The 24,740-nt window shown below is 41.5% G+C and overlaps 1 protein-coding gene across 8 annotated transcripts in view; it reads left to right on the top strand.

Moving 5' to 3' along the window:
* Window positions 1-7,955: 7,955 nt before the first annotated feature.
* Window positions 7,956-24,740, top strand: part of gria2b (glutamate receptor, ionotropic, AMPA 2b) — a 64,759-nt gene continuing 47,974 nt past the window's right edge. For 7 of the 8 annotated variants that reach the window (XM_078953861.1, XM_011473133.3, XM_078953860.1 and 4 more), the window contains exons 1-2: window positions 7,959-8,354; window positions 8,481-8,621. In XM_078953861.1, the coding sequence (XP_078809987.1) occupies window positions 8,270-8,354; window positions 8,481-8,621 (226 nt within the window). In that variant the 5' untranslated portion in view covers window positions 7,959-8,269. Of the gene's footprint in view, window positions 8,355-8,480; window positions 8,622-24,740 lie in introns of all 8 variants that reach the window. The other variant, XM_004086474.4, reaches the window with a different exon arrangement.

The raw sequence follows: 24,740 nt of genomic DNA, 5'->3' as shown, positions 1-24,740 counted from the left end.
TGACTGTGTCCTCTGTTGTGTCACTCACTGTTTAGAGGCATCATGTCACTCACAGCAGCAGCTGCTTCTTCTAATTTAACAAACAGGTACTGCTGTAACCTGTTCAGTAAACGACCTGTGTCCATCACTGGGGGACCTCACATGTGAATTCTATCTCTGGTGTAATGATGCAACACAGATGGTGGCCTGTCATTATGCTAAAATCACATTAATGAAGTCTGGAGCCAATTAGCGAATAATTTCTAATGTAAAGGAGACCAAAACCTTAATTATTCCAATCTGTCTTTGTCTCCTTGGTTGATTTAACACAGGAAAACAAGGCTTATTTCTTCCTCTGGTTGGCTGCCATGGTTACAGACGCAGGCAGGAATCCTTGTCTAGCACTGCAGTGATCACATAGAGTGGGAGTGAGGTAGAAGACGTCTGTAGAGCTGCAGAATAAGCATGAGCCATCAATTCAAGTATAGATTTTACAGATCATTGAAAACAAATTAATTGGTGGGTAATTTGAGGACATCTGAGTGCATGTTCCTGCACAGATGAGACAGATTTTGCATTGTAGTGCCCCCTGATGGCCACATTTATGCTGGAAAAGCAGATGAAAGACTCCTGCAGAAGAGCTGATATGATGTCAAGTCTTCTGCTAAGTAACTGCCGGAAATGTGGAGACAGATGCTCAGAGGAAGGTTTAAGCGGGTTTATATAACTCCTGTAAAAACCTCTACAACAGACATTTTAAGGTGTATGCAGTTACAGAAACCCTGAAGTTAGGGAAAACACACTCTCCATTTTTAATCAGTTTTACAAAAAGGCTGTGATCAACCTCAAGAAAATGAACGAGTTGAGGGATTTAAACGCTTTGAAAATAGTTTGTCATCAGTGGATGTGGGTGAATGTGTGTGTCTGTGGGAGCCCCCCCACCCCCACCCCACGCCCCTGCACCCTGCTAGCAGAACAGTGCAGTAACCTATATCAAACAGGGTGCTTTCTAATCCAACATGACCGCTCACCAGGCTCTCACCCAATCCACCAAGACAACCACCATGACAGCAGAGCAATGATTAGTGGAGGCGCAGTGGGGGAGGAGAGGGCACAGGTCTTATTGGAAGCTCATTTATGGTGAACAAGATCTCCTCTCACCGCTGCTGCGCTTTTAGAGAGCAGAGCAGACAACGGCTGCTGTGTGAGCCAGCTGGAAGCACTACATCCTCTGAGCTTTTTCTCTTCAGACTTGTTGGCTCGTTCTCAGGGAAAACTTGAGCTGGAGAACAAGACTCAGCTTTAAAACGACGTGTTAGTAATAGTAAGAATTACTTCTAAAGGTGTGGGTCACTTGATAGATAGCCACACCAAAGACACTGCAGTAGAATAATAGAGAATTTCTTTTAGGATTCGATGGTTTAAAGAGTATCATTTTCCAATGAAAGGTGGCAAACCAGCTCATTTCCAGTCTGACATTTTTGCATTGTGTCATTTGACTCATTTCAAGTTTCTGGTCTTTACAACTATGTCTTAGGTGTTTGGGTGTGATGAGGGCAAGTTTCTTGTGGAGGTCAAATACAGAAGGTGCATATGCTACGAAAAAAGAAAAGGTGAGTCAAATACTTTAAGGAATTTGTATTTGAACTAAAACAATCCTTTAAGTTTTGTTTATATAGGTTTCAGGAGATATGAACTGGGTTTAAAGTTGAGTTAAACACTTTAATATGAAAACAAATTGTCTGTTTTGAAATATCAGCCGTAATAGACAATCTGGGCGGGGGTGAGATAGTCAGTCTTTTTTATCCATTGCATGAAGTTCCATTTTTGCAGAAACAGCATGACTTTGAAGAGTAATAACTATGTTTTTTTTTTAAAGAAATAGAATAAATGAATTAGTTAATTAATAAACTGTCCTTTCAGACTATATTTCGTTCAATCACAAACTTTTGCTCTCTTATAGAATCCAGAAGCAAAGCAGAACAAATATGTAACAGATAACTGAAGGAGATTAAAATCTGGAACTGCCAGATGAGGAAAATGCTTAGGCCTTGAAGAAATTGGATGGAGAATTAAAAAATCACTTCAGATTTTACATTACAACAAATCTTCAGGGGTCACAATTTGTGTTCAGAGTTGTGTCATTGACACAAACTGATGCAGTTTCACCTGCAGGTTTGACTCCCTAATACCCTTTCAACAGCAGAGCATGCTTGGCTTGGCAGCTTTCTTGCATCCATGGGGCTGTTTGTGTATTCCAACCACCTCTTCAGTGAAGGTTCAAACAGCCTTCAGGCTGCTGCCATGTCAGCATCTTCCTCGAGCCACAAAGAAGCTGCTGGCTTTTGTTTCCTGTTCTCCATTAGAAAGCATATTGTAAGTAACTCCCAGTCACCTTTAGCCACTGTGTGGAAATTCTGATGGAAAATGTTTTTCATGTGGAAAATAATTTATAAAAACCAGAGGTTCTTACCAATGCCTTATCATTAAGCCTCTTCTTTTTCTGTGTTTGCAATAGTGTGCTCCACTGTTTGCTCAGCTGTTTGATAGCGTTGTGCACAGCGCTTCTTCCCTGAGGTCATGAAAAATTATCTTCATAGAAAATTTCCGCACGGTAACTTTCCGGTTATATAGTATCTGAGATAAGCATCATGCGGCCCTCAAACTCCACATCTTTGGAGATTAGATTATCATTTTCTCCCTCAGTTGTGATGTTGGAGCTCGTCTCCTGTCCTTGTCTTTCCTGTTGTGAACTTTCCTGTCTGTTGTGTGTCTTTCCTGCTGGAGGCAGCCTCTGTGGTTTTAAACCAAGGCTTTCTCTGGAGAAAGCTGCGAGGCTGGATGGAAACTTGTTCTCATATTTTTTAATTCATTAATGAGCTTCTGTAGAACCTAAACAGCATTAATTTGCAGACAGAATTTCACAACAAACTTAAAACCACATCCGCTACATCTACTGGCCTTACTGGGCTTGGTTATTATTTGTATCATTTAGATAATTTCATTTAGTTGATTGTGTTTTTTAATCGCGTTCTCACTCATTTATGAACAGCTCTGTTTCATGCATTCCTTACTGTGATGATTAATGCCTTTTTTGCTTGTTTTGTTTTGTTTTTCATTTAGGGGAATTCATGTGTTGTTCTTATAAAAGGTCAGTGGTTTTCAGTTTTTGTGTTTCCTCCAGTCCCTCCAGGTTTTAGCTTCAACCATCCACAGCTGTTTGTGCCTCATCAAGTCCATGGTTTTCAGCTCCTCAGCTTGGTGTCTGCTTTTTGCCTCTTGTTGTCATTCGTTCCTTTTGTGACCAGACTTTATGACATTAAAGTTCAGTTGTTTCTGTTTAGTTTATTAAAGTGTTAAAGTTTCTGACAGTGAAGCCCCTTGTCTGTAAACCTTCTACGCATAAAGTTCAGTGCATTTTACCTTTAGTTTAAAGAGGAGTTTGTATGAGTTCTGTTTAGAAAACATCAAAGCTTCATGTTGCTATTTTGTTATTTCTGACTTAATTTAAATTGTTTTCATCTAAATCTCATCAAGATGATTTTAAACTTAGTTGATGAAGAGTCGGTTGGAGGTTTTTATCTAAATAGGTTTGGTGGTTATTTAAATGTTTTTTTTCCATCCATCCATCCATCCATCATCCATCCATCCATCCATCCGTCCATCCATCCATCCATCCATCCATCATCCATCCATCCATCCATGCATCCATCCATCCATCATCCATCCGTCCATCCATCCATCCATCCATCCATCATCCATCCGTCCGTCCGTCCATCCATCATCCATCCGTCCGTCCGTCCATCCATCCATCCATCCATCCATCCTTCCATCCATCCATCCATCCATCCATCATCCATCCGTCCGTCCATCCATCCATCCATCCATCATCCATCCGTCCATCCATCCATCCATCCATCCATCATCCATCCGTCCGTCCGTCCATCCATCATCCATCCGTCCGTCCGTCCATCCGTCCATCCATCCATCCATCCATCCATCATCCATCCATCCATCCATGCATCCATCCATCCATCATCCATCCGTCCATCCATCCATCCATCCATCCATCATCCATCCGTCCGTCCGTCCATCCATCATCCATCCGTCCGTCCGTCCATCCGTCCATCCATCCATCCATCCATCCATCCATCTTCTTCCGCTTATCTGAGACCGGGTTGCAGGGACAGCAGTCTAAGCAAAGATGCCCAGACTTTCTTGCCCACTTCCTCCGGCTCCTCTGCGTCCAGACCAAATTCAATTTCCCCTTTAAAGACGGGGTGAATATTGAGAATTTACAGAGACTCATCCTGATAGAAGTCAGGATATAAAAGACATGGAAACATTAAACAACCGATAAAGAGAGAAGGACACAGAGCAAACATGTACTTACAAAATCTGGGAATGGTAATTGGTAATAGAAAAATCAAGGAGACCTGATACTGTTGGAGAAAATGACTGATAAAAACCAGGTGTGGAATTTAGTACTGGTGACCAGGTTGGAATCTCGGACAGAAGGTTAAGGGGAAAAAACATCTAAAAAACAGAGTCTCCCTAGAAAAAATACAAATAAGAACAGATACAACTGGAATTATTTCTTGAATGCAAACCTGTCCAGGTCAGATTTAGCGTAAAAATCCTCTTCAGTGCAGGGAAAGGCCGTAGAGGAAGTCTCTACAGTTTCCATTGCCTCTTCACATTGAGAAAGCAGCAATGTTCTTTACCTGAACAGCTGATCTGAACCATTGGCAAAAACATTCAATTCTATAAGTGATTTAAGTCCTGCTCAGACCAGAATATGATTTCTGAAGCCCTGAAGTTTGTGTTTGTCCATCCCAAATTCAGAGATTTTTCTGAGAGTGACACGTGTGTTGTTGGCTGGGAAGCACAAAACCTTTTTAAACCCGACGCTGTTTCTGCTGGAGGCCCATGTTGTGCTTGGAAGATGAGCTTTCCATCAGCATTTGTTAAATCTCCCTCTCACTTGTGGTTCAGTTGTGTAAAATCACACAATCAGCGGGGTCATAATTTGATTATGAGTTAGTCTCACTTCATCCCTAAAAAACTCATTACCACTCTTGTCAGAGTGAAATTACCTCCCAGGCTGTGTGCTCAGTACACTGGGGGATGTGCTGGAAGACAAACGGAAATTGCTTCTGAGTCTAACCACAGCAGAGTGAACCCATGCATGGCAGAAGCTCCAAACAAGGTCAGACAGATGAGCACAGAACATGTGAGCCTGCAGGAGCTCAGGGTATGAACAAAACTCAAAACATCACATGGAAGGTTACTTCTTCATCTCATACGTGACAGGAACCGCGACATACAAGGTAAATTCTTCATCTGCGCAATGACTCAATCATCAATGAAACAGTTTTGTTAACAAGGGGAACTTTTTAGCTTTCAGCTTCGAGTGGAGATAAAGAACCTCTTTCAATCAGCAGCTTGAGTGAGCTAAGTATATACGAAAACCATAACATAAATGCTCAAACAAATCAAACTCTTCCAAACACCAATCCAGCGCAGAAACGCAAGGGAAAAACATGACAATGTTATGTTGTTAAAACAGAGAAGAACTGACTCATCAGCCCGTAGACTGAGCTTGTTATAGCTCAGCAGAAAAATTCATACATTGCTACTCTTGTGATAGAGTCTTGCAAAACAATTGTTTTATAAAACAGTCTTTTGATTTGTTCACAGCAGTTAATAGGAGCTGGTTAGACATTGTGGGTCATAATTTTCCTTCCACTCCATCCTCACACGAAGTTGCTTCTATTTTGCCAGTTTTTGATTCTCCCTTCTGCATCAGGAGAAGCGCTGCAGTGAGAAAGTGAATGGAGATGAAGGTGGAAAGTAGAGTGTAATTCTACATGTAACCAGGTCTGTGATGTCACAGTATCAAGCATGTCTGATTGGTTGAGCTGTAACTGGTTTTCATTATCAAACCGATGGACAGAATTGTGCCTCTCAAGTTATAACTCTGAACAAAAGAAAAACTCAGCAATATCATTTTTTATAATGCTATTTGCAAATGTTTTTTATCAATATTATTATTATTGTTGTTTTATTTTTTACTGTTTATTGGGTACAGTGCACATTTGGCTTTAAATCTTGTAACAGTTCATTTATAGTTTTTAATTTGTTTTTGTTGACCACAATAAACATTTTCTCCACTGTGCTTCTTTGCTGTTGTTGCTCATGATCACTAATAAATTACATTATTCTGTGTAGAGAAACTCTCCATCTATGACTTAGTAGAGCTGGAATTGGGCTCAGCAGCTGCAGAAACATGTTCTAGTTTTCCTCAGTAAAAGCTAGATTCCAGCAGATGTTTGAGGTGACTCTGAATTCAGGTGAAATGTTAAGGGAAGTGGTTATGTTAAGCTGTTGATTTGCTTGTGTTCACTCGTGATTTTTTCCTGTCAAAGCTCAGACTGCAGCTTTGATCCCACTTTGAGGAAGCTTTCGTGCTGAGATCACCTGGATGATGAAAGAATCCCCGTTTTTTGTGTGTTTTCCTGCTTCACCTTCCAGGCTGCTCTCTGGGATCTGGGGAGTCTGTTACATCAGATGTGCTGTCCGTGGTGCTGAAATCAGACGCACCACTGCTCGGTTACCAGACTCTCAGGCTTGACAGTATGCTCCCAGACCACTTTCTCACACAACTAATGATTCATGTACATCTGTCTGTGCAGCTCATGAGACCATGTGAGAGCTGCTATCGCGTCCTGCAGCTCCTGAGTCTAGTTGTTCTTCCTCTAACTACGGAGTATCTATTGGACATAAATTCATGTTTGGAGGGTGCCGGAAACAGTAGATTTTAATAAATAGAAGGTTCATTTGATGTTCAGTCAAGTTATGAAATGTGACATGTCTTTCAAATTCGGTTATTCTTTAGTATTTCACAAATGACACCTTACTTTCATGTCAGGAATTAGAATTCACAAAGGAATCACACTGCAGGGATGGTTTAGCTGCAGTTGTTTGGCACAAAGTGAAGCTTTATTCTCATGAATATCTATGTTTACTTTTTTTTTAAGTAACTGCTGCTTATTCGAGCACTTTAGGCTGTGAGGATCACAGCAAAGTAGGCAACCACATACATCACAATTCTGACACTTCCATTTGTTGATTTTATTATAAAATGTTGATCGGAAGAATGCAGAAACCATGACAAATCTGAGAGTTATAGTTTTATGCTATCCCTTGAAGCCTGCAAAGCACTGTTTTGAACTTGCTTTTCATTGTGCTCTTACACACATCATCAGTAATGAAAATTGGCATCAGTAGGGGCTTTAGGCCTGCATGTCAGGCTCTGCTGAAGCTCCACAGATCATTGCTTTGATGCACAGCCCTCTAAAAGCTTTCTCTGCTGCATGTATGATGCTCATGATGGCTCTCCTGGGGTGCACTAAAGACATGAGCGGCCTGTGGAGTGATGGGTCCAAAAGTTTCTGCACCCAGCTTTGATGGGGTTCCATAAAGCCTCCTCCTTATACTTTCACATGGGAGCCCCTTTTATTTCTGACTGGTCCAGCCCTTGGCAGGGGATTTGACCCCGAATAAATGAGCTCCCCTTACACTCATCCACTGAAGAAGCTGAGTTTTTCCTGGTTGATGAGCTGCTGTTGCGATGGCTCTTACCTCCTCATGCATCCACTGCTGAACTCCCGTGTCAATTAAGAAGATCAGAGATGATCCCTGAGCTGAGTGGCAGACCTACAACCACACTGAGTTCATGAAAACCTGAGACAAAGGTTACAACTTTGAGGAAAAAAAATTTAAAGCCCGGATGCAAGCAATTAAGCTCAAATATCCTGATAAGTCTTCACGTTTGCTTCCTCTGTGCTGTGAAAACAAGCTCAAACCTTTGACAAGCCTTCCATTTCAGTCTGCTAAACCTGCACCCATGCAGCCACCATTTGGCTGTCCTTCGGCTCTTTCCGCCTCTGTTCGCCTTCTCATTAGCATTTCTCACTTGTGGGTGTGATTCCGAGGAGATCTCCGGCGCGCGGAGCGGAGACGCGCAGTGTCTCTGCGCGCTTGGAGGAGGTACAGCTGCCGGCGGGAGGGGGGACAGAGAGCCACCGAGCAGGCGACCATTCCTTCACTGCTGCCGCCTCTCCTCTGTCAGCATCCCTCAGAAAATCTGCCGCACCGAAGATCCATCGTTTCCCTCCAGCCTCTGGCGCTCCTCAGTATGTGTGGGATCTAAGGGCTCCGAAGGGAAAAGGACTGACTGACACCCCCCACCCCCACCCCGGTGGATGTGGACACATAAACTGCTGACATGGAGAAGATAGTGAATCCGTTGGTCTCTTTTCTCTTGGTTTTATGGGGCTGCGCGCTCGGAGGCTCTCCCGGTGTTCAGATAGGTGAGTAACCTTCATCTATCCGCCCAAACCAAATGAGAGCTGTTGTGTAATTCGGAGCCCGAATAGCCGCCGCGCCGTTCACATGATGTATGGCTGCTTAGTAACTGGCTGTTCTGTCCATATCAGGGGGGCTTTTTCCACGAGGCGCGGATCAAGAGTACAGCGCGTTTCGGATAGGAATGGTTCAGTTTGGCACCTTGGAATTCAGACTCACACCCCATATTGACAACCTGGAGGTGGCCAACAGTTTTGCTGTAACCAACTGCTGTAAGTAATAAACCCTTGCTCAATGTTTCACCACCATTCTCCATTTTAGGAAGCCCCATAGCCGATTGTCATCCACGACACCCCCATATGTGTTTTACGGCAGCACAGTTTGAAACGATTGATCCAGATTCTGTCAGCATCCACTTCATGGGTGCAGGCTGAGCAGCATCCAGAGGAAAGTTGGTTTCCACAGCAACGCTCACATCCATCCAAACCTCATTCCTCCAGATTCAGCCTTTAGATCAGGCTGAATGCAGAATATCGACCCAGTGCTTTTCTGAGGAACGCCAACGGCAGCGGCTCGCTCATCCAACACAACATGGAGATGACGTTTCCACATCGTCACGTTTGTTGCGTCTCCTGTCTTCAGACAGTCAGGAACAACAAAATGGATCGTTTTTGTCTGAAATGATGACGTTTCTCCTTCTGTTTGCACATGATGTGGCGTCTTTCCCAGCCCATGCAGAGGAGCGTTCATCCGTGCTCGCTCCTATAGCCTCTGACGCGCGCGCAGACCTGCGCTCGCTCCAATGCGGGTAATGAGGAGGAATTAACAAGCGATGCGTAAACGGATTGGCAGCTTCTTGTGCAAAGCCAATCTGCGGCAAAAGCTGCAGAGCACACGAAGCAGCGCGGCTGCGGCGCGTGCAGCTGCAGCACCGGGTCCTGCAGTTTTCGCTTTTCAGCGCCAGTTTGAGTCAGAAGCTAACCACAATGTCTCTTTTCAACATCAAAACCAGCCTCTTCCCCCAAATTTATCTCAGAATGGTTTCCAAGGTCCTATATTACGAACATTCATTAGGCGGTTGCCAAGCGACTGCAGCTCTCCAGTCCCTTAAACATAAATCAAACGCTCGTGATTGGTGCGCGAGCTGCTCCAACCGATTTCATTACCATATAAAAGCTTCCGCCTCGGTGATGCTCACAGGGAGACTCTGGTCTCTGCTCGCATTCTTCATGTCCCCTGTTTGTCACAGAAACGGGGCAGCATTCCTGCTCCGCCTGATGGATCAACTCTGTTAACAGTTAGGGCTCGTTATTATAAGAGGTAGTTGTGGTGATGTGTGTGTGTGTGTGTGTGTGTGTGTGGGGGGGGGGGTCCATTTATTCTGATTGCAGTAGGAAAAGGGTCATAAATTCTGTCCCTTTTAGCATGCAGCCCCCTCTGAGCTGTTCCTCCACCTAACCACACAATCTCACTGAAGCACCAGACTGGATGTGAGGATGCTAATCAAGCGGAGTGATCCCGACCTCACACAAGAACTTAAGCCGCTTCAGACTCAGACAACCAGAACAACACGTATTCCTCCATGCAAGTTAGGATCCATCGTTTGATTTAACAAACAGAATTCAACTCTGCAAATCTCCAGCATCATCTCATGATCATAAAGGTTTGAGAAACAGCTGACATAGCAGGAACTGTGTAAGCTGTAAATGGTGCCTGTTGTGTATGTATGTGTGCGTGCGGGGTGTCTTTAAAGTGGGCAGTAGATGGCAGTCGGTCTTACCCCCACCTGTAATTGCAGCATATATCCTCTAGTTTGTGGTTGATAATAATAAATAAATAAAAACTCCTCATCAAGGCAGAGGAAATAAAACAAAGAGAAGGGTTGGAACTGAGATGCAGATGCGGTGAAAACTGCAAGTTTTGAAGAGATGGCATGAGATGAGCAATCTGGTGGTTCCTGGTTCAAATCCACAGATGTGTGCAAATGTTGTCCTTTTTTTTGAATAGTCTAAAGAATGACAGAGAGCCTCCATGTTTGTTGGTTTCTGTGTGGGTCTGTGATGGAGTGTCTGCCTCTTCAGAGCCCCCCCCCCCCCCATTATCACCGGCCCTGCATCCTCTAAACCAGTGTTTTTCAACCTTTTTTGAGCCACGGCACACTTTAACCCTGACAAAAATCCCGCGGCACACACCAGCATCCAAAAAAAAAAAAAAAAAGCAGAAATTCATGGTCTGTATTGATCGACAGCCCCCACCCCCCCCCGCGCGCGCAATCTCACGGGGATTTTTGTGATAATTGTGGCAGAAAAAGCAGGAAGTTGCGGCTGTTTTTTTCTAAGAGATGAACCACCAGCGGTATTTTTGTTAGGACTGAGCGACTTTATCAGCAGAATTAAGAACAAGGAAGTGAAGACTTTAAGCACTTCTGATTGGTCAGACTGATGACATGTGATTAAGCCTTCAAGAATGATTGGCGGAGACAGTTAAAGGGGCGGGACTTTTCCTTACATACTTATAGCTGCAGCTAAATCGCGGTACCGTGATTCTTATCAAAATGTCTTTAATAGAATTAAATAAACACAAAGAAAAAGTAATTATAAGATCTTTCAAATTCCTAACTCCTCAGTGTTTTATCAGGGCCTGTTTGGATGAACAAAGAGCTGATTTCCTGGAGATGGTAATAATTGCTTTTAGATCAGTTAATGAGGCAATTTCTCCACGGCGCACTTGACCATCTCCCACGGCACACTATTGTGCCGCGGCACACTGGCTGAAAAACACTGCTCTAAACAATACAACTGTGTATGACAATCAGATAAAAGCTCTGTTAACTTTATATTCAAAAATTCTGCAAACTAAAGAAAACATTTCTTTTAACAATGAGACAAAAATGGAGGATGTCAGATAGATAAAAAACAAACTCGCATTTAATAAAATTTTGATCTGTTTTGGAAAATAAAACCACATAAAAGAGAAAAGATGACTTGTTTTCCTCACACGACTGAAGACAGAGACGATCACCTCTCAGACTTCTTACCTGCTACTGCTTTGGTCCTGCACAGCAGATCTGGTCAATGCAGTGGCAGGAGCAGCCCACCTTCCTCCATCCATAACAGTTCATCTGGAGAGGCCTGCATCTGCTGCAAAGACCAGGGGATTTGCTATGGTTGTGTCTGCATGTGTGTTCATGTGTGTGTGTAAGTATGTGAGTGTGCTTGCACCCATGTGTGTTTGCATCTGTGTGTCATCTACTGCTCAGTAATACATCTAGCAAAGCTTTTCTCATCACTTCCTCTTTGGGAAACATATCAAAAAAAAGTGTTTGGTCTGCTGATGAAGCTGCTTTACTGAAGCTGCCTGAAGAGCATTTATGTCCACACATGAGGATCACAGGGCACATTTTGAACTCTGCAAGTGGTGTCTGCGGTATCAAACAAATGATTTACCTGGCTAAAACCTTGACTCTTGAACACTCTAAAACTCTGATTTTGTTATTGTAGCAGTGTCTTTCTCTGCATGAAAAAAAACTGTTTTGGCAACGAAATTCAGGGTTATGGGTTTCTGCTTCATGGGTCTTAAAGTCCCACTTCAATAATCTTTTAATCTGTTGTAAGTGTTCCCAGTGGTCTTTTAGATATGAAGATGCCATTTTTGGCAAAATCAAAATACCTGTGTTGTTTTCTAGGACATAGTTTCTGCAGAGCGACAGGAATTCTTTAGAAATCCATCTCTGAGTTGTGGGCGGGACCAGTTGTCTGGAGCAAGCCGGCCCACATTTCCCATCATCACTTTGTTTACACTGTCTCTCACTAGCTTACAGCCCGTCACAATTCCAACCTAACGTGCCATACAAATAAGATGTGCTTACTTGCTAACTAACGTTAGCGGTGCGTCAAAAATGGTGAGCAATATTGCTTAAATGGTCACAAAGGATAAAGCAAGAATTTAATGATGACGGTTGTTTAAATTCAGAAAAAAACCAAAAAATTTCTTCTTTATTTTTATCATGGCACTGAGGGAAGGAGCACAGGGCTGCTCTCGGTGTTCAGCTGCAGCGAGGCACTGCACAGGCACATCTGAGACATTCAGTCATTTCTTTCACTTACTGCACAAGGCCTCACCGTGGGCTTCGGGATTGTTCTTGACAGTTTTCCTGCCCCTTCATGCTGATTATGAGAATAGAGTGCCACTGCTCCACATTTTACAGAGAAAACCATCGTGAAGTCATACATGTTTTAATCACAGAAGTTATAGCTCCATAATAAATGGACAGGGAAGACATTCAAACTGGGTTCATAAATTCAAAACAGGTGTGCTTTATACAGGTTCAGGTATTCAAACAGGCAGAGAGGATTTGAAAGAATTTATTTCTGTCCTTTAAAGATGGTCTGTTCTTCTGCTAATCGCTCTTGTTGAATGACCCACAATGGTTCTTGCAGTTGGGCAGAAATAATCTAAGTCTGAGATCAAATATGAGCTTAGGAAAACAAAAGTCTGATAACTGCAGGTAAACGGACGATTACAATAATCAGATGTAATGCATGCACGTTAAAACTCAGATCATCAAAACGCTGGTTAACATGCCTCACTCCAGGATCAGATTTGTTTTAGTTAGTGTGCTCACACATCAGACTCAAACTGATTCATGCTTGCTACGGCAACTTGACATACCCTGAAACATACCTTCATTTTTGGAACCGAAAGCTGAGGTTATCCGCTTCCTTAGCCTCAAACTTACCGTGGTAACTCACATGACCTGCTTTCTGGAATACCTTTCAGTTCAAAACTCTTCCAAACAAACCCATCGTCTTCATTTTTCTTTGAATAGTGGTCATGGGCTTTGTCAGGTTCAGTGAGGCCTGCATGCTCTGAGAGGAAGACTTGGTTATCTTTGTTTTCCTCCTCAGTCTATTATTGTGTGACCTTGTGATGATGGGCTGGGCATGCACTACCAACCAGACTGAAAAACATCTTAAATGCTTTTCACTCATGGATAATCTTCCTCACTGCTGAATGAAGGTCTCTAAATTGTTTGGAAATGGCTCTATAACCCTGTCCAGATGGGTGTGTGTGGTGGCGTGAGTGTTGCTCAGCTGTTGGTGATGAGGTGGAGCAGCTGGTTCAGGCGGTGAGTGTCAGCCAGTCCCGTTTGGTAATTTTTCTATTCCATGCCTTTTAGCAGCTGCACAAGCCTGGGGTTCGTGGGTGTGTTGCCCGTGTTTCCATGCCGATGCAGAGTTTGGTTGAACTCTTCACAAACAGCACTGTGTGATCTCTGTCTGTTCTGTGTGTCAAGTGAGACCAGTTTTACAATGAGCTTCTAATGGACCCTTGGTGATGTCTTTTTGTCGTCATGTTCACACATGAATGCTGTTTACTGATCAGGAGAGGCTGCCCCCACTAACATGGGATCAGCTCAATACACAGCTCAGACAAACAGAAAATAAACCTTTTTTAACCTTTCAACAATAAGCAGGAAAACAAGAAAGTTCATTTAAATCTTTAGTTTAATTTTTCTGGGAAAAAACAAAAACTTTAAAGGTTGTAAAACATTCTAACCTTTTTTAAACCACCTCTTTCCTTTATTTTGATATTTTCAAAAAAAAATGACATCCTGGATCCTGCAGCTCCAAAGGCTTTCACTGAGCTTCGCCAACCTGTGGTCACAAGAACCATTCCATTATGCAGGTCTTATTTGAAATGTTTTCACTAGTTTTGTTGCAGTAGAAATATCAAAAGAAGCATGTAAATAAGAACAGATAATCAATTATTTAGTCAACTATTAAGTATTCATGTGGTCTAGTGAACAGAGCTTCCTAACATTTCCCGAGATCGTTAATGTTTTGAGTTCACAAACTCACCAGAAGGATTAGCAAAACATCTTCATCCAGAGTCATCTTCAGTAGTTGAAGGTTTCTGCAGGTGGAATGGATCTACGGCTGCACTGGAGGCCATGTTAAAACTACTACAAAGACTGCAGATAATTCTCTTTGTGTATTGATTAAATATCAATGGTTTTAATTGGCAAAAGTGACATAAACATCTTCTGACTTTTTGTTTAGCATTTCAAACACAACTACCTACCCTATTTTTCGGACAATGAGTCGCAGGAGCCAAAAAAAGTAACAATAAAGTAAACAAAAAAAGAATCATATATTTAAAGTGCACTGGAGTATAAGTTGCTTTTTTGGGAGAAATGTATTTATCGAAATAAAGGAACAAGAATGGATATTTCTTCTTGAAAGGCAAATCATGATAACAGACTAGATAACAATAATGGACTGAAAATATGCATTTTCACTACAATAACACGTTAATACTTATTTAGCTTCATGAAACATAGGCAGAATTTAGTATATTATGGCAACATATGAACAATTACAGCATAAAGAACATGCTAACAAGTCAACTTAAATCGTGATGTCATTTCAAAGGACTAAATCTGTTGAATTCTTCATCTGCTGGGTCGCTTTTGAACTCCGCCAAGCCCAGCATGAGACTGAGCGATGCCTCTTCTTCTGCGTTGCTGTCAGTAGAGAAAACTGATACACACACCTACAGTGCCCTCTAGCGGTTGTTGCTGTTTAATAAAAAAAAAAGTATTATATATGAGTATTAGTCGCACCTCTGGCCAAACTGTGCAAAAAAACAAAAAACAAACGTAACTTATACTCTAAATAAAAAAAGTTAAGTAAACTGGAAGAAAAAACTCACAAGTAGTGCATATTTGACAGATATGCTTCCCTCCTGTGTGATGTTGATAGAATCATTATATTCTACTCAATTACCCTTTCATTTTTTTGACAAAAAAGTAAAAATTGAATCTGCATATGCTGTTGTATTTGCCTGAAATTAGGAATTAAAAAAAAATTTCCAATGGCTGAACATCACCCCATATTTGTACTTTTCCAAAGGGATTCGCCTCATTCAGAATAAAGCATCCTTCCTACTCTCACATAGAGAGGGGTGGAGGTCATTGACGGCCGATTCAACACTTCAGAGTTCTTGTTTGTCACGGTTGAATCTCACTGCACTGTAATTTCATGCTTTTAAATGCACAAAGCATTTCATAGCCTCACACTTTCAGGGACTTTGCTGAATGATCAAAAGCTCAAACTTGCCATTTATGCAGTGTGGAGAGTGTGTTTTAGAGCCAATTTACTGTTCACAGTTAATTAAGTGCATCTCTGTACCTTCACGGGGGGCTGAGAAATACTAAAGAAAAAAAGATGCTGAGAACACTCAGTGTAGCCTGGTTTGCCCTGAGTGCAGCCCCCGCGTCAGTCCTGATCACTGTGTCCTTCAGAAATGTGTGAGGCAGCATGATGAAAAGGCCTCTGATGTGTTCTCAGTGTTCAAATGCGCTGTTGTCTTTCATTTGCAGAGAGATAACGTTTTGGTCTTAAAGACTTCTCATTGGGGTGTAAAGCAAACAGAGTACCATCATAGAACCGATACAGAAGTTTCTGACCCCCTCCCCTCACGTGAGCTGTTAAAATGCAGTTTGTGCTAAAAGTGACACTGCAAAAGGGTGATAATTTAGTGCGAAGAATAGCAGGACGATATGAGGAAAACTTGCGATATGCGATATTAGAGATTAATATTGCGATAACAATATAATTTGCAGTATATAAAAAAATATAAAAATGCCAAAAACATCATTCCCATTTCATTAGAAACAGTTTAAAATTACACTCCAAATGACCCTCATCGACATAGGTGACAAACATCTAACATAATAGGCCTCCATCTTATTGGTAAACAATGGGAAGGCGTCCATCTGATTGGTCAAAGCATAAAGGGATTTATTTGATTTGTTAAATGCTTCAAGCTGCCATAAGATTGTTTTAACACATTTTGGGTTTACGATTTATTGCGATATTTGCAGTCTTTTGCGATATGCCCATTGCAGAGCTGGATATTGCGATAACGATAAATTTGCGGTATATTGTGCAGGCCTACTTGCTATTAATACATTTTTTTTCTGTTGATCAATAACACATGAAGAATCAATCAGTCAATTTCTGAACATAATAAAAAGAAAGACCAGAAAAGCTGGTGAGACTCAATTATTCTTTTTTAGTCGGTATTGTTTGGTAACGGATGCGCTGCTATGTGACACTGGGAAGACTGACCGAGAGCTATGCTAACTTACAACCAACTCTTTAAATAGACTACTTTGTCCATTTTACTAACAGCTTTGGTTAAACTTCACTTGTTTCAAGAAGGTAAATTGGAATATTGTAAATATTCGCCCTGAAGCTGGGGGTACGGCTGTACAAATTCTGAATACGCCTGATGTGGGTGGAGGGGCTGAGTCACTGGCTGCTATCTCAGCTGATCACTGAGTAGAGTTCAAACAAAACGTGATTTACATCTGAATTTTAATAACTCTCTGATCAAAGACAGCAATCGCATATTTATTTTGTGTGAATGTAGCAGGATATTGTTCCCTACTTAGCCAGGCTTACTTTACCCAGTTCAACTGAAATTAACCAAGAAATTCAACAAAGAATGCAAATAACACTAATTCCTTTTCTACCCTCCCCTTAGAGTTTCTACAAATCAAATTTATTTAACAGGAATAGTTAATGTCGCGCAAGCTGTTGTCATTTGATTAAATCACATTTGAACAAATCATTTGTTAAATTGCAAAGACTTCCAAAAACAAAAAAGCACTCGACACGTTTTCCACAGTTTCTGAGGTTAAAATCGCCTCATTTGAGTGTTGGGCGATCACATATGGAGCGGAAACTCCAGGTGAGGCTCATGAGCGCTTTGCCTCATGTCTGACTGCTGGTTTCAGTTTAAACAGTGACGTGCAGGCAGGGCGCTGGCTTTAAGGGCGGAGAAAAAGCCGCTGGTGAGGCGACCCCCAGCAGGGGGCAGACGTGAGCTAACAGCTGCTTTGTAGCTACACTGATGGGTTACCCGACGCAGTTCAAGCTGCTGGAAGCTAATCCAGACGGTTCCAGAGGCAACAAAGTTACTCAGGGTGACTCTTACTCTACCAGCTACAACAGCATCAGTGGAGAGGTCATTCTCTGCATTAAAGACCAGAAATATACTATAGTGGCGGTCACATGCTTGTTGGGTCTGCTGTTAAACATGTCAGCGCGGGGATTGTGGGATATAATCCCCTTTGCCTGCTCTGATTGAAATTGGGTTGAGCTCAGATTTTTTTTTGCCTATGTGTCCTTTCATCTGGATGTTTTGTGTTGTTTCACCCTTAATTGTTTCATCCAGTTGTAGATACTTCTGTTTTGCACCATGAGTGTGTGTGTGTGTGTGTTTGGGTGGGGGTGGGGGGTGATGACTGCGGTGCGATATACAACGTTAAACGTTCTAAAGTAAAAGTCCAAAGTTATTCTTATTTTGTCTATATTTATATGCAGGATATATGAGTAAATTGTAAACAAGAAGAGTGTTCTGTCCATGTCGATAAAATAAATATTCTCTGCAGAACAAATATTTTCTTGCGTGTAATTTATAAGCCGTTAGCTGCTGTTGGATGAACGGTGAAATATTCAGTTCTTGCAATTGTAAATCTGACTCCAGAGGAGTCGGTGCCTCACCAGCCATCAGCCTCACAGCACGTCACTGGGTCATGTTACCGCAGTTGTTAATTGTGTTTAACTGGAGTCTGTGACTATTGTGTAGAAGCTTAGCTCAAATTTGAGCTCAGTTCTGAAGAGGTTAAATAAAAGTCAACATAACTTAAATTATAATTCCAGTAATCTTAGTAGGAGGCAGGTAAGAATTTGTATGTTGGGGAAACACACCATAGAACAATGATTTACCTCTCTGATCGTACTGGCCAAAACAAAAATGGACAACAATTAAGAACTAAAGAGGTAGTGTGCACTTGGGCTTTTTGAGAACATAATGGTTTTTCTGTCTGTGCATACATGCAAATATTTAAGGTAACCATCACGGTTTACGCTGTCTTTTGCGATATGCGTATTGCACAGGCTGACATTGCGATAAGGATACACATGGGAATTACTGTTCAGGCCGACCTAATAGAGTAAAAAACACTGCAGCATACTCTTAATCTGTGTTAACCACCGTGGCACAGTATACTTCTTATATTGATACTAAACTGTTACTGAAGTACACTGTTTAATACATTTAACTTCAATGTATCACCAGAGAAATTTGTTAAATTTGATGCAACTACTGTAGACTTGTCATCAGGAAAGCCGTATGACAGAACAGTGTGCACTGATTAATAAGTGCAAATCATTGAATTATTAGGATTGCACAATATTTCTATTATTTACTCTTAAAACCATAAATCCAATGAAAAGATTAGGTGAAAAATTACACGGCAGGAACTTTGTTAATTTCTTCGCTTCGCATCATAAACTTGAAAAGTTTATGATGATGATATGATGAGGTGCAAAACCCAGAGGTGCAAAACCCAGAAATCCATTTTCACATTTAACAATTCTGCATTAGTTTTAGTTTAGGCCTCGGCTCATAACCATTTCTGTCATGATGTGAAATCAATGTCATTTGTGCTTCTTTTGTTTTTTTTTTGTTTTTTTTACAAAAGCCTTTTGGCTACATGTGATTTTATTCAAAAGAAGAATTTGGTTTTAAAGAAGCGTTGTGTTCTTGAACGAGCTGATGCATGTGACATATTTCTTATTCTAAAATTTGATTGCACTCATCTTGAAGTATCCTTCACAGAGCTTGGCTTGAATTTTTATTCATTCAGAGCGTAACCCTTCTGCTGAAGGGAGAATCTCATCAGTATGCACAGAGGAGAGTGTGTCCTTCCCACAATCCTCAACATTAAGATCGGACCATCCAGATCTGGTCTGGTTTTCAGGATTTTCTGTTCAAACTTGCTCTCTGTTAGTTTTACAGTTAATGTCTGAAACTGAGACAGATGGAAGCAACAAAAACAGAATGTGAAACACGCTGAGTGAGAGTTGTGTCTTAATGATGTGATGACATGAGAGCAGCGCAGAAGCATCCCTGTGCTTTGCTGTTGTAAGGCTGTTTGTGTCTTTGCCAAATCTGAATGTAAAGTTAGAGGCTTTCTTCAAGCGAGGTTTGTCCTTTGGAAAGGGCAGATTGGCGCAGGCTAAAGCTGGATGTTATAAGGGCAAACATTTTGAATGGGTTTGCTTTCTGATAGTGCAACCCCTTGAAAGAGCCTCAAAGATAACAGATCTGTAAATGGGACCGGCATGATGCTTTTGGGATTCTCTTGTTCAACTGTAGAATTTGTGTTCTGTGAATATTTCTTCAGTTTGAGTTTCCTGTATGTAAAAATGCTCCAAAGTCACTTTTATCCTGCAGAGATGGCTGTATTTTATCTGCTTGCATTTCAGCGTATACTTTCTTCAATTCAATTAAAAGCTTTGATGCAATTGTAGCATTTCTCTGTGCTGTCAGCAGTCCTGTTCAGAGCAGTCTGCTCTGCAGGCATCAGTGTTGTTCTCTTCTAAGAACTCGTTCACCGATGGTGTTCTTGCTTAAACAAAGGTCTCATCTGGACCGCAGCCATCTGGGCCGTGTACAGCTGCAGGGGCATCATCTTCTTTTTCCAAAACCATGTGGAAATTCAACATGGATCAGTGAAACTGATATTTTGGGCAAATGCCCAATATAATGCGATTTTTCTTTGATGCTTGAAGATTTTTTACTGGTCAACTGTCTGGGGAAGTACTGACTCCAAACTTTGCCACTGTGAGGACTTTGTACTCTGGTGTCATTTTCTTTGATTTTGTTTTTCAGTACGTTTTATGCTTAGATACTGTGTTCAGCTTAACTGTAATAGTTTGTCATCTTTATTACCGGTTGGCAACTTTTATCTTATTCCAAATTTTACAGTTTTTAACAAAAAGCGTTTTGGATTTATTTATTATTTTTTAGATTTCTGCTAAGCTTGTCTGAGGTCCTCTGTATTTTACAATATTCTGCATTTATCAGTGAGGAAAGAAATAACTAGTTACTAAATCAGTTGTTGCATAGGAGCATGAGCTACGCAACAACTGATTTCAGCATCTTTGGTAAAACTTCACTGTTTCAGAGATTAAACTAACATTCTTCACAAAGCTTTAAGTTGTGGCTCCGTATGACCCAGTTTTATAACACATCAGGTTTTTTTTGATTTTATCATTTGACACATTAAACATTCGTCATTTGGACCCTTTAGTTCGTCTTTGGTTTGGGTTTGAGGTTATTGTTGCGCTGCTCCCCTGCTGCTTCGGTCCGTGATGATGTTAGTCTGCAGTGAAGGCAGCTCTTCTGTTCCTCCTGGAAGGCCAGAGTCTACAGGCTTTGCCTTTGATGCTCCGACTTACAGCTGAGAGAAGAGAGTGTGGAGGGACTGTGATAGGAGAACTTCTGTTTTTAGATCATGCAGCAGTTAAAGGTACAGCTGATATTGCAAGGGATCTGAGTTTAACAATGAGAACAATGAAAAAAGGAAATGTGCAAAATAAAAAACACAAAAAATGAGCCGTTGAAAGGGTAGAAGGAAATGAAAGTTTGAAATGGACTAATCTTGTTATGGTGCTTAAAGCTACGATGATAAAATCCAAAAAGACCCTCAAAAGGCTCAAACTATTTGTTTGTGTGCAGTTTGTTATGTCTACAGAACAGGTAGCTTTAAATTGAAGATGTGTTGTATTTTTAATGGTTAGGCCATTTAAAAAAAGGGGGGGAGGGGGTAAATTGCAATCTTGGGTACCATATTTTTTGGAGTGTAAGTCGTTTCTGAACAAATCTGCCAAGCCTGTTGTAATGCTGCATGCACACAGAACACAATTCAAGCTTCAAATATCCATCCGTCACCCCTGTTTGAACTTGCATCAAATTTGTGTCGGCTGCCTCTTTTGATTTGTTTTAAATTGTCTTCTCAATGCATGTCCAAAAATATGTTCATAAACGTGACGTGTGTGAGAGGAGGAGCTAAAGCCAAGCATTGACTGTATATCTCATTCACAGTGCATTGAAGACACAGATGGCTGTAAGACACACGGTTTATTTATTTTCTACAAAAGTGCTGGTAGCCACATCTCCATGTCTGGGTCCATGAGATCATGTTTTTTTAAGACAATGTTTTACAGTGCAGGAGCCACGTCTGAATAAAGGTGCTTTTAGCTGTTTTTCCGTCGCTCTGGAACCCAGCTTGATGACTTACTATCTATCCCACATCGAACTGAGGAAGGAAGGAATAAAACCAAGAAAAACAACGTCTCAATGTTAATAAGAAAAATATCATAAAGTTCAGGAGAACGATCAGAATGATGTTCTCTATGTTTTGATTTATTGTTTTGAACGGTTTATCTTTGTTTTTTCTTCTGTGTTGTTGTCAGTAGCAAATACTAATATAGGACCCCCCCTCATTCCCTGGGGTTAGGAACCAGAGACATCTGCGAGTACACCGAATCCACAAATACAGAGAACCAACACCCCCCACCCCCCCGCGACCAAAGAATGTCCATCACCGATTCTTTCTCATCAAAAACCCTTCAGAAACATTTCTGATGCTTTGTAAAACATTTATTAAAGAACATTGGAATATTGCTCAACATAAAGAGTTTTTTTAATTCAGAGAAATAGACTGTACCATAGTTACTTTATAACACACATCAGGAGTGCCTCTCTGTCTCTCTGTGCTTTAAAACCAGGAGGCCATGCTTCCTCCTTCATCAGTTAAGTAAAAGAGCTCATCTTCTTCAGAAGAGGTCGGTTTCATCCAACATTCACTCACCTGGATGATAATTATTCTTCCTTAGCGAATCAGGATATTTTCTGTCCACCTCTGATGCAGTTTCTCCATGCAGGGGCACAAACTTCATTTGTAGTGATTCAGAAACCGGTGGAACCAGCTGTTGCTCGCTGTTTAAATATTCCTTAGCACCCGGCGGGGAAGCTGACGGGCCGGCGTGCTCTTCATCTCTACTCCCCTCCTCGGAAATTCCTGCAGCACCTCTATTGGATGCAAAAGTGTCATACAAGCATCTCGAGCTTTTGTAATAAACAGCAGGAATCACGTGACTGAAAAAAAGATCTGCAAATATGTGAAAATCAGCGAATACGTGAAACCGCAAATAGTAAAATTCCAATTGTTGGTGAGAAACAACAGCTAAAGAGCAACCAGCTGTTAGTGGCAAAATAACTCATATATGAGCCTGTTTGAAAACATTTGATATAAGTCACTTCTGAGTATTAGTCGCACCCCTGGCCAAACTATGAAAAAAAAAATGCAACTCATAGCCTACTCCAAGCCTATGTTCACACTGAAACGACCCCATTCCGATTTCCCCTATGCAACCTGTATCTGATCTTTTCATGACAGTCTGAACGACACGGATCAGATCTTTTCAAATGTGACCCAGGCCAATTGGGTATGTGGTCCTGAATCCAATACGTATCCGATCTTTTGAAATGTGACCCCTGTTTGACCGGCCAGGCCACATGAATCCGACCCGTGCGTCATCGATGCTCTACAAACGTCATAATTCTACGTTGAAGTGGGCGGGAACTAGAACATAAACAACAACCATGGCGGACAATGCTGCTGAGACCAGTCAGTGGAAGGGAAGCGAGGTCACCGATTCGAATAATTTGGGGCAACAGCTCTATTTAGGCCAAACTCAAGGGCTCTTATCGCAATTTTTGAAAAATTTTCCAGCGAAATGGCCGAGTGTGGGTACAGACGATCCTGGCTCCTCACATCAGTATCCCACCACCAACTTGGCTAACACAGCTCCACAAAACGCCATGGAAAAAAACCTCGCTATCCTCCTTTTTCATTTTCTTCTCAATATGAGAACATTGTAATTGAGCTGGCTCCTTTGTGAAAATAAATGTAATAATGCAGAATGAGCTCCGCTTTGACAACAGTGTTGATGACATCCATTGTTTAGTAGTTTAGTACTCTTCTGCGCATGCGGGTCACTTCTGGGTCATTTCACGGCAGCCCAAGTCTGGTAATCCCCATTCTCTCTACTTCAGTTTCCTCCTTTTGCATCAATTTTTACCAAATTTTGAATTGTAGTTTTATGCCTCGTGATGAAATTTGACACACAGCCCAGACAAACTGTCATGGCAGCCATTTTGCAGGTTTTGTTTCACCGTCACTAAACAGATGAAGCCTTGGAATGATGCCGGACTGATGACTGCAAAGAAACACCTAAGGCTCCAAGGATTTAGACCAGATCAGAGACTTTTTAGTCCCTTTTACCTGAGACTCCAACATGAATAATTATTCATAATGTGTGGGGCCTCATCACCTTTTGAGTGACTCACAAGGTCAATATGCTGCAATTTACAATGCCATAGTTATTGCGTCAATCCCATTCATGTGTTTTTAGGATGTTATGGCAGGTCCTTACAAAGCTCCTGAGCCACAAAGGAAATGAGGGGGAGGAGTCCAACAGGGGGAAAAGAACAACAATCTCTCATTGGCGTGAATGATGTCTGCTTTACTAACAAAGACTGTGAGGCCTGGGAGGTATAGCTGAATGACATTTACACCCACACAGCAGCACCAAAGAACTCGTTTATATCTATGGTTGACATGCAAACCAGAGAGACCGTGCCAACAAACAGTCAGGATAAACTGCCAGAATAAAGTCAATTATTTGAAAAGCACAATGTAGCAAACAAAAAAAGCAAATAAGACAGAAAGATGAGGAGTCAGGCAGAGATAGGCTTGCAGCCAGCTTCAACACAACACCGGGTCAGCTCCATGTCCCCTGGCGGAGAGACAGCGGTGTGGGACCGCTGTGTGACAGGACAAACAGACACGTGCACACACAGGTTTCAGAGGACACAGTGTGGCGATGCAGCTTGAAGAGCCATCCAGCTCTTTCCAAGACGAAAATTCATGTTTTTTTTCATTTACATTCCAAATCTAGAAATCATGGTTAATGGTATTTCATGACCATTATGTCCCTCACCTGGGGTTCAGCTCCAGCAAAAAAGTCACTTAGTAAAAGACGTGAGGTAAATTACATCCTTAAACAATTTTAATCCTAAATTAAACTAAATAAACATCTATTATTAACTGATGTAGATTTTTCATAAAGACATAAATAGTCAGTGTTGTAAAGTATCATACACATATACTATTTGATATATACTGAAATTGACACATACATGTAAGGAGTAGCTTAAGGAACTTTACAAAATCTGATAATTGAATAAGAACTGCAGACGAGAAGCAAAGCGCCGTTGGTGCCGCGGCCCTCAAACCCCGACAGTGAGACAGCAACAAAGACTGATGACTTAAGAAAAATCAAAGATGACATAAAATTAACCAAGAATAGAGGATGGCAAAAAAAAGAAGAAGAGGGACAGAACTAAGCCTGACGGTCAGCACAGTGAAACCTGTTTCTGATTTAAATACACTAATTACCTTT

The sequence above is a fragment of the Oryzias latipes genome, chromosome 10 (genome assembly GCF_053564925.1).
Source record: "Oryzias latipes strain Hd-rR chromosome 10, Olatipes_Hd-rR_3.1".
Taxonomy (NCBI): Eukaryota; Metazoa; Chordata; class Actinopteri; order Beloniformes; family Adrianichthyidae; genus Oryzias; species Oryzias latipes.
The sequence above is the reverse complement of the archived record's forward strand: the minus strand, read 5'-3'. Positions and strand labels throughout refer to the sequence as shown.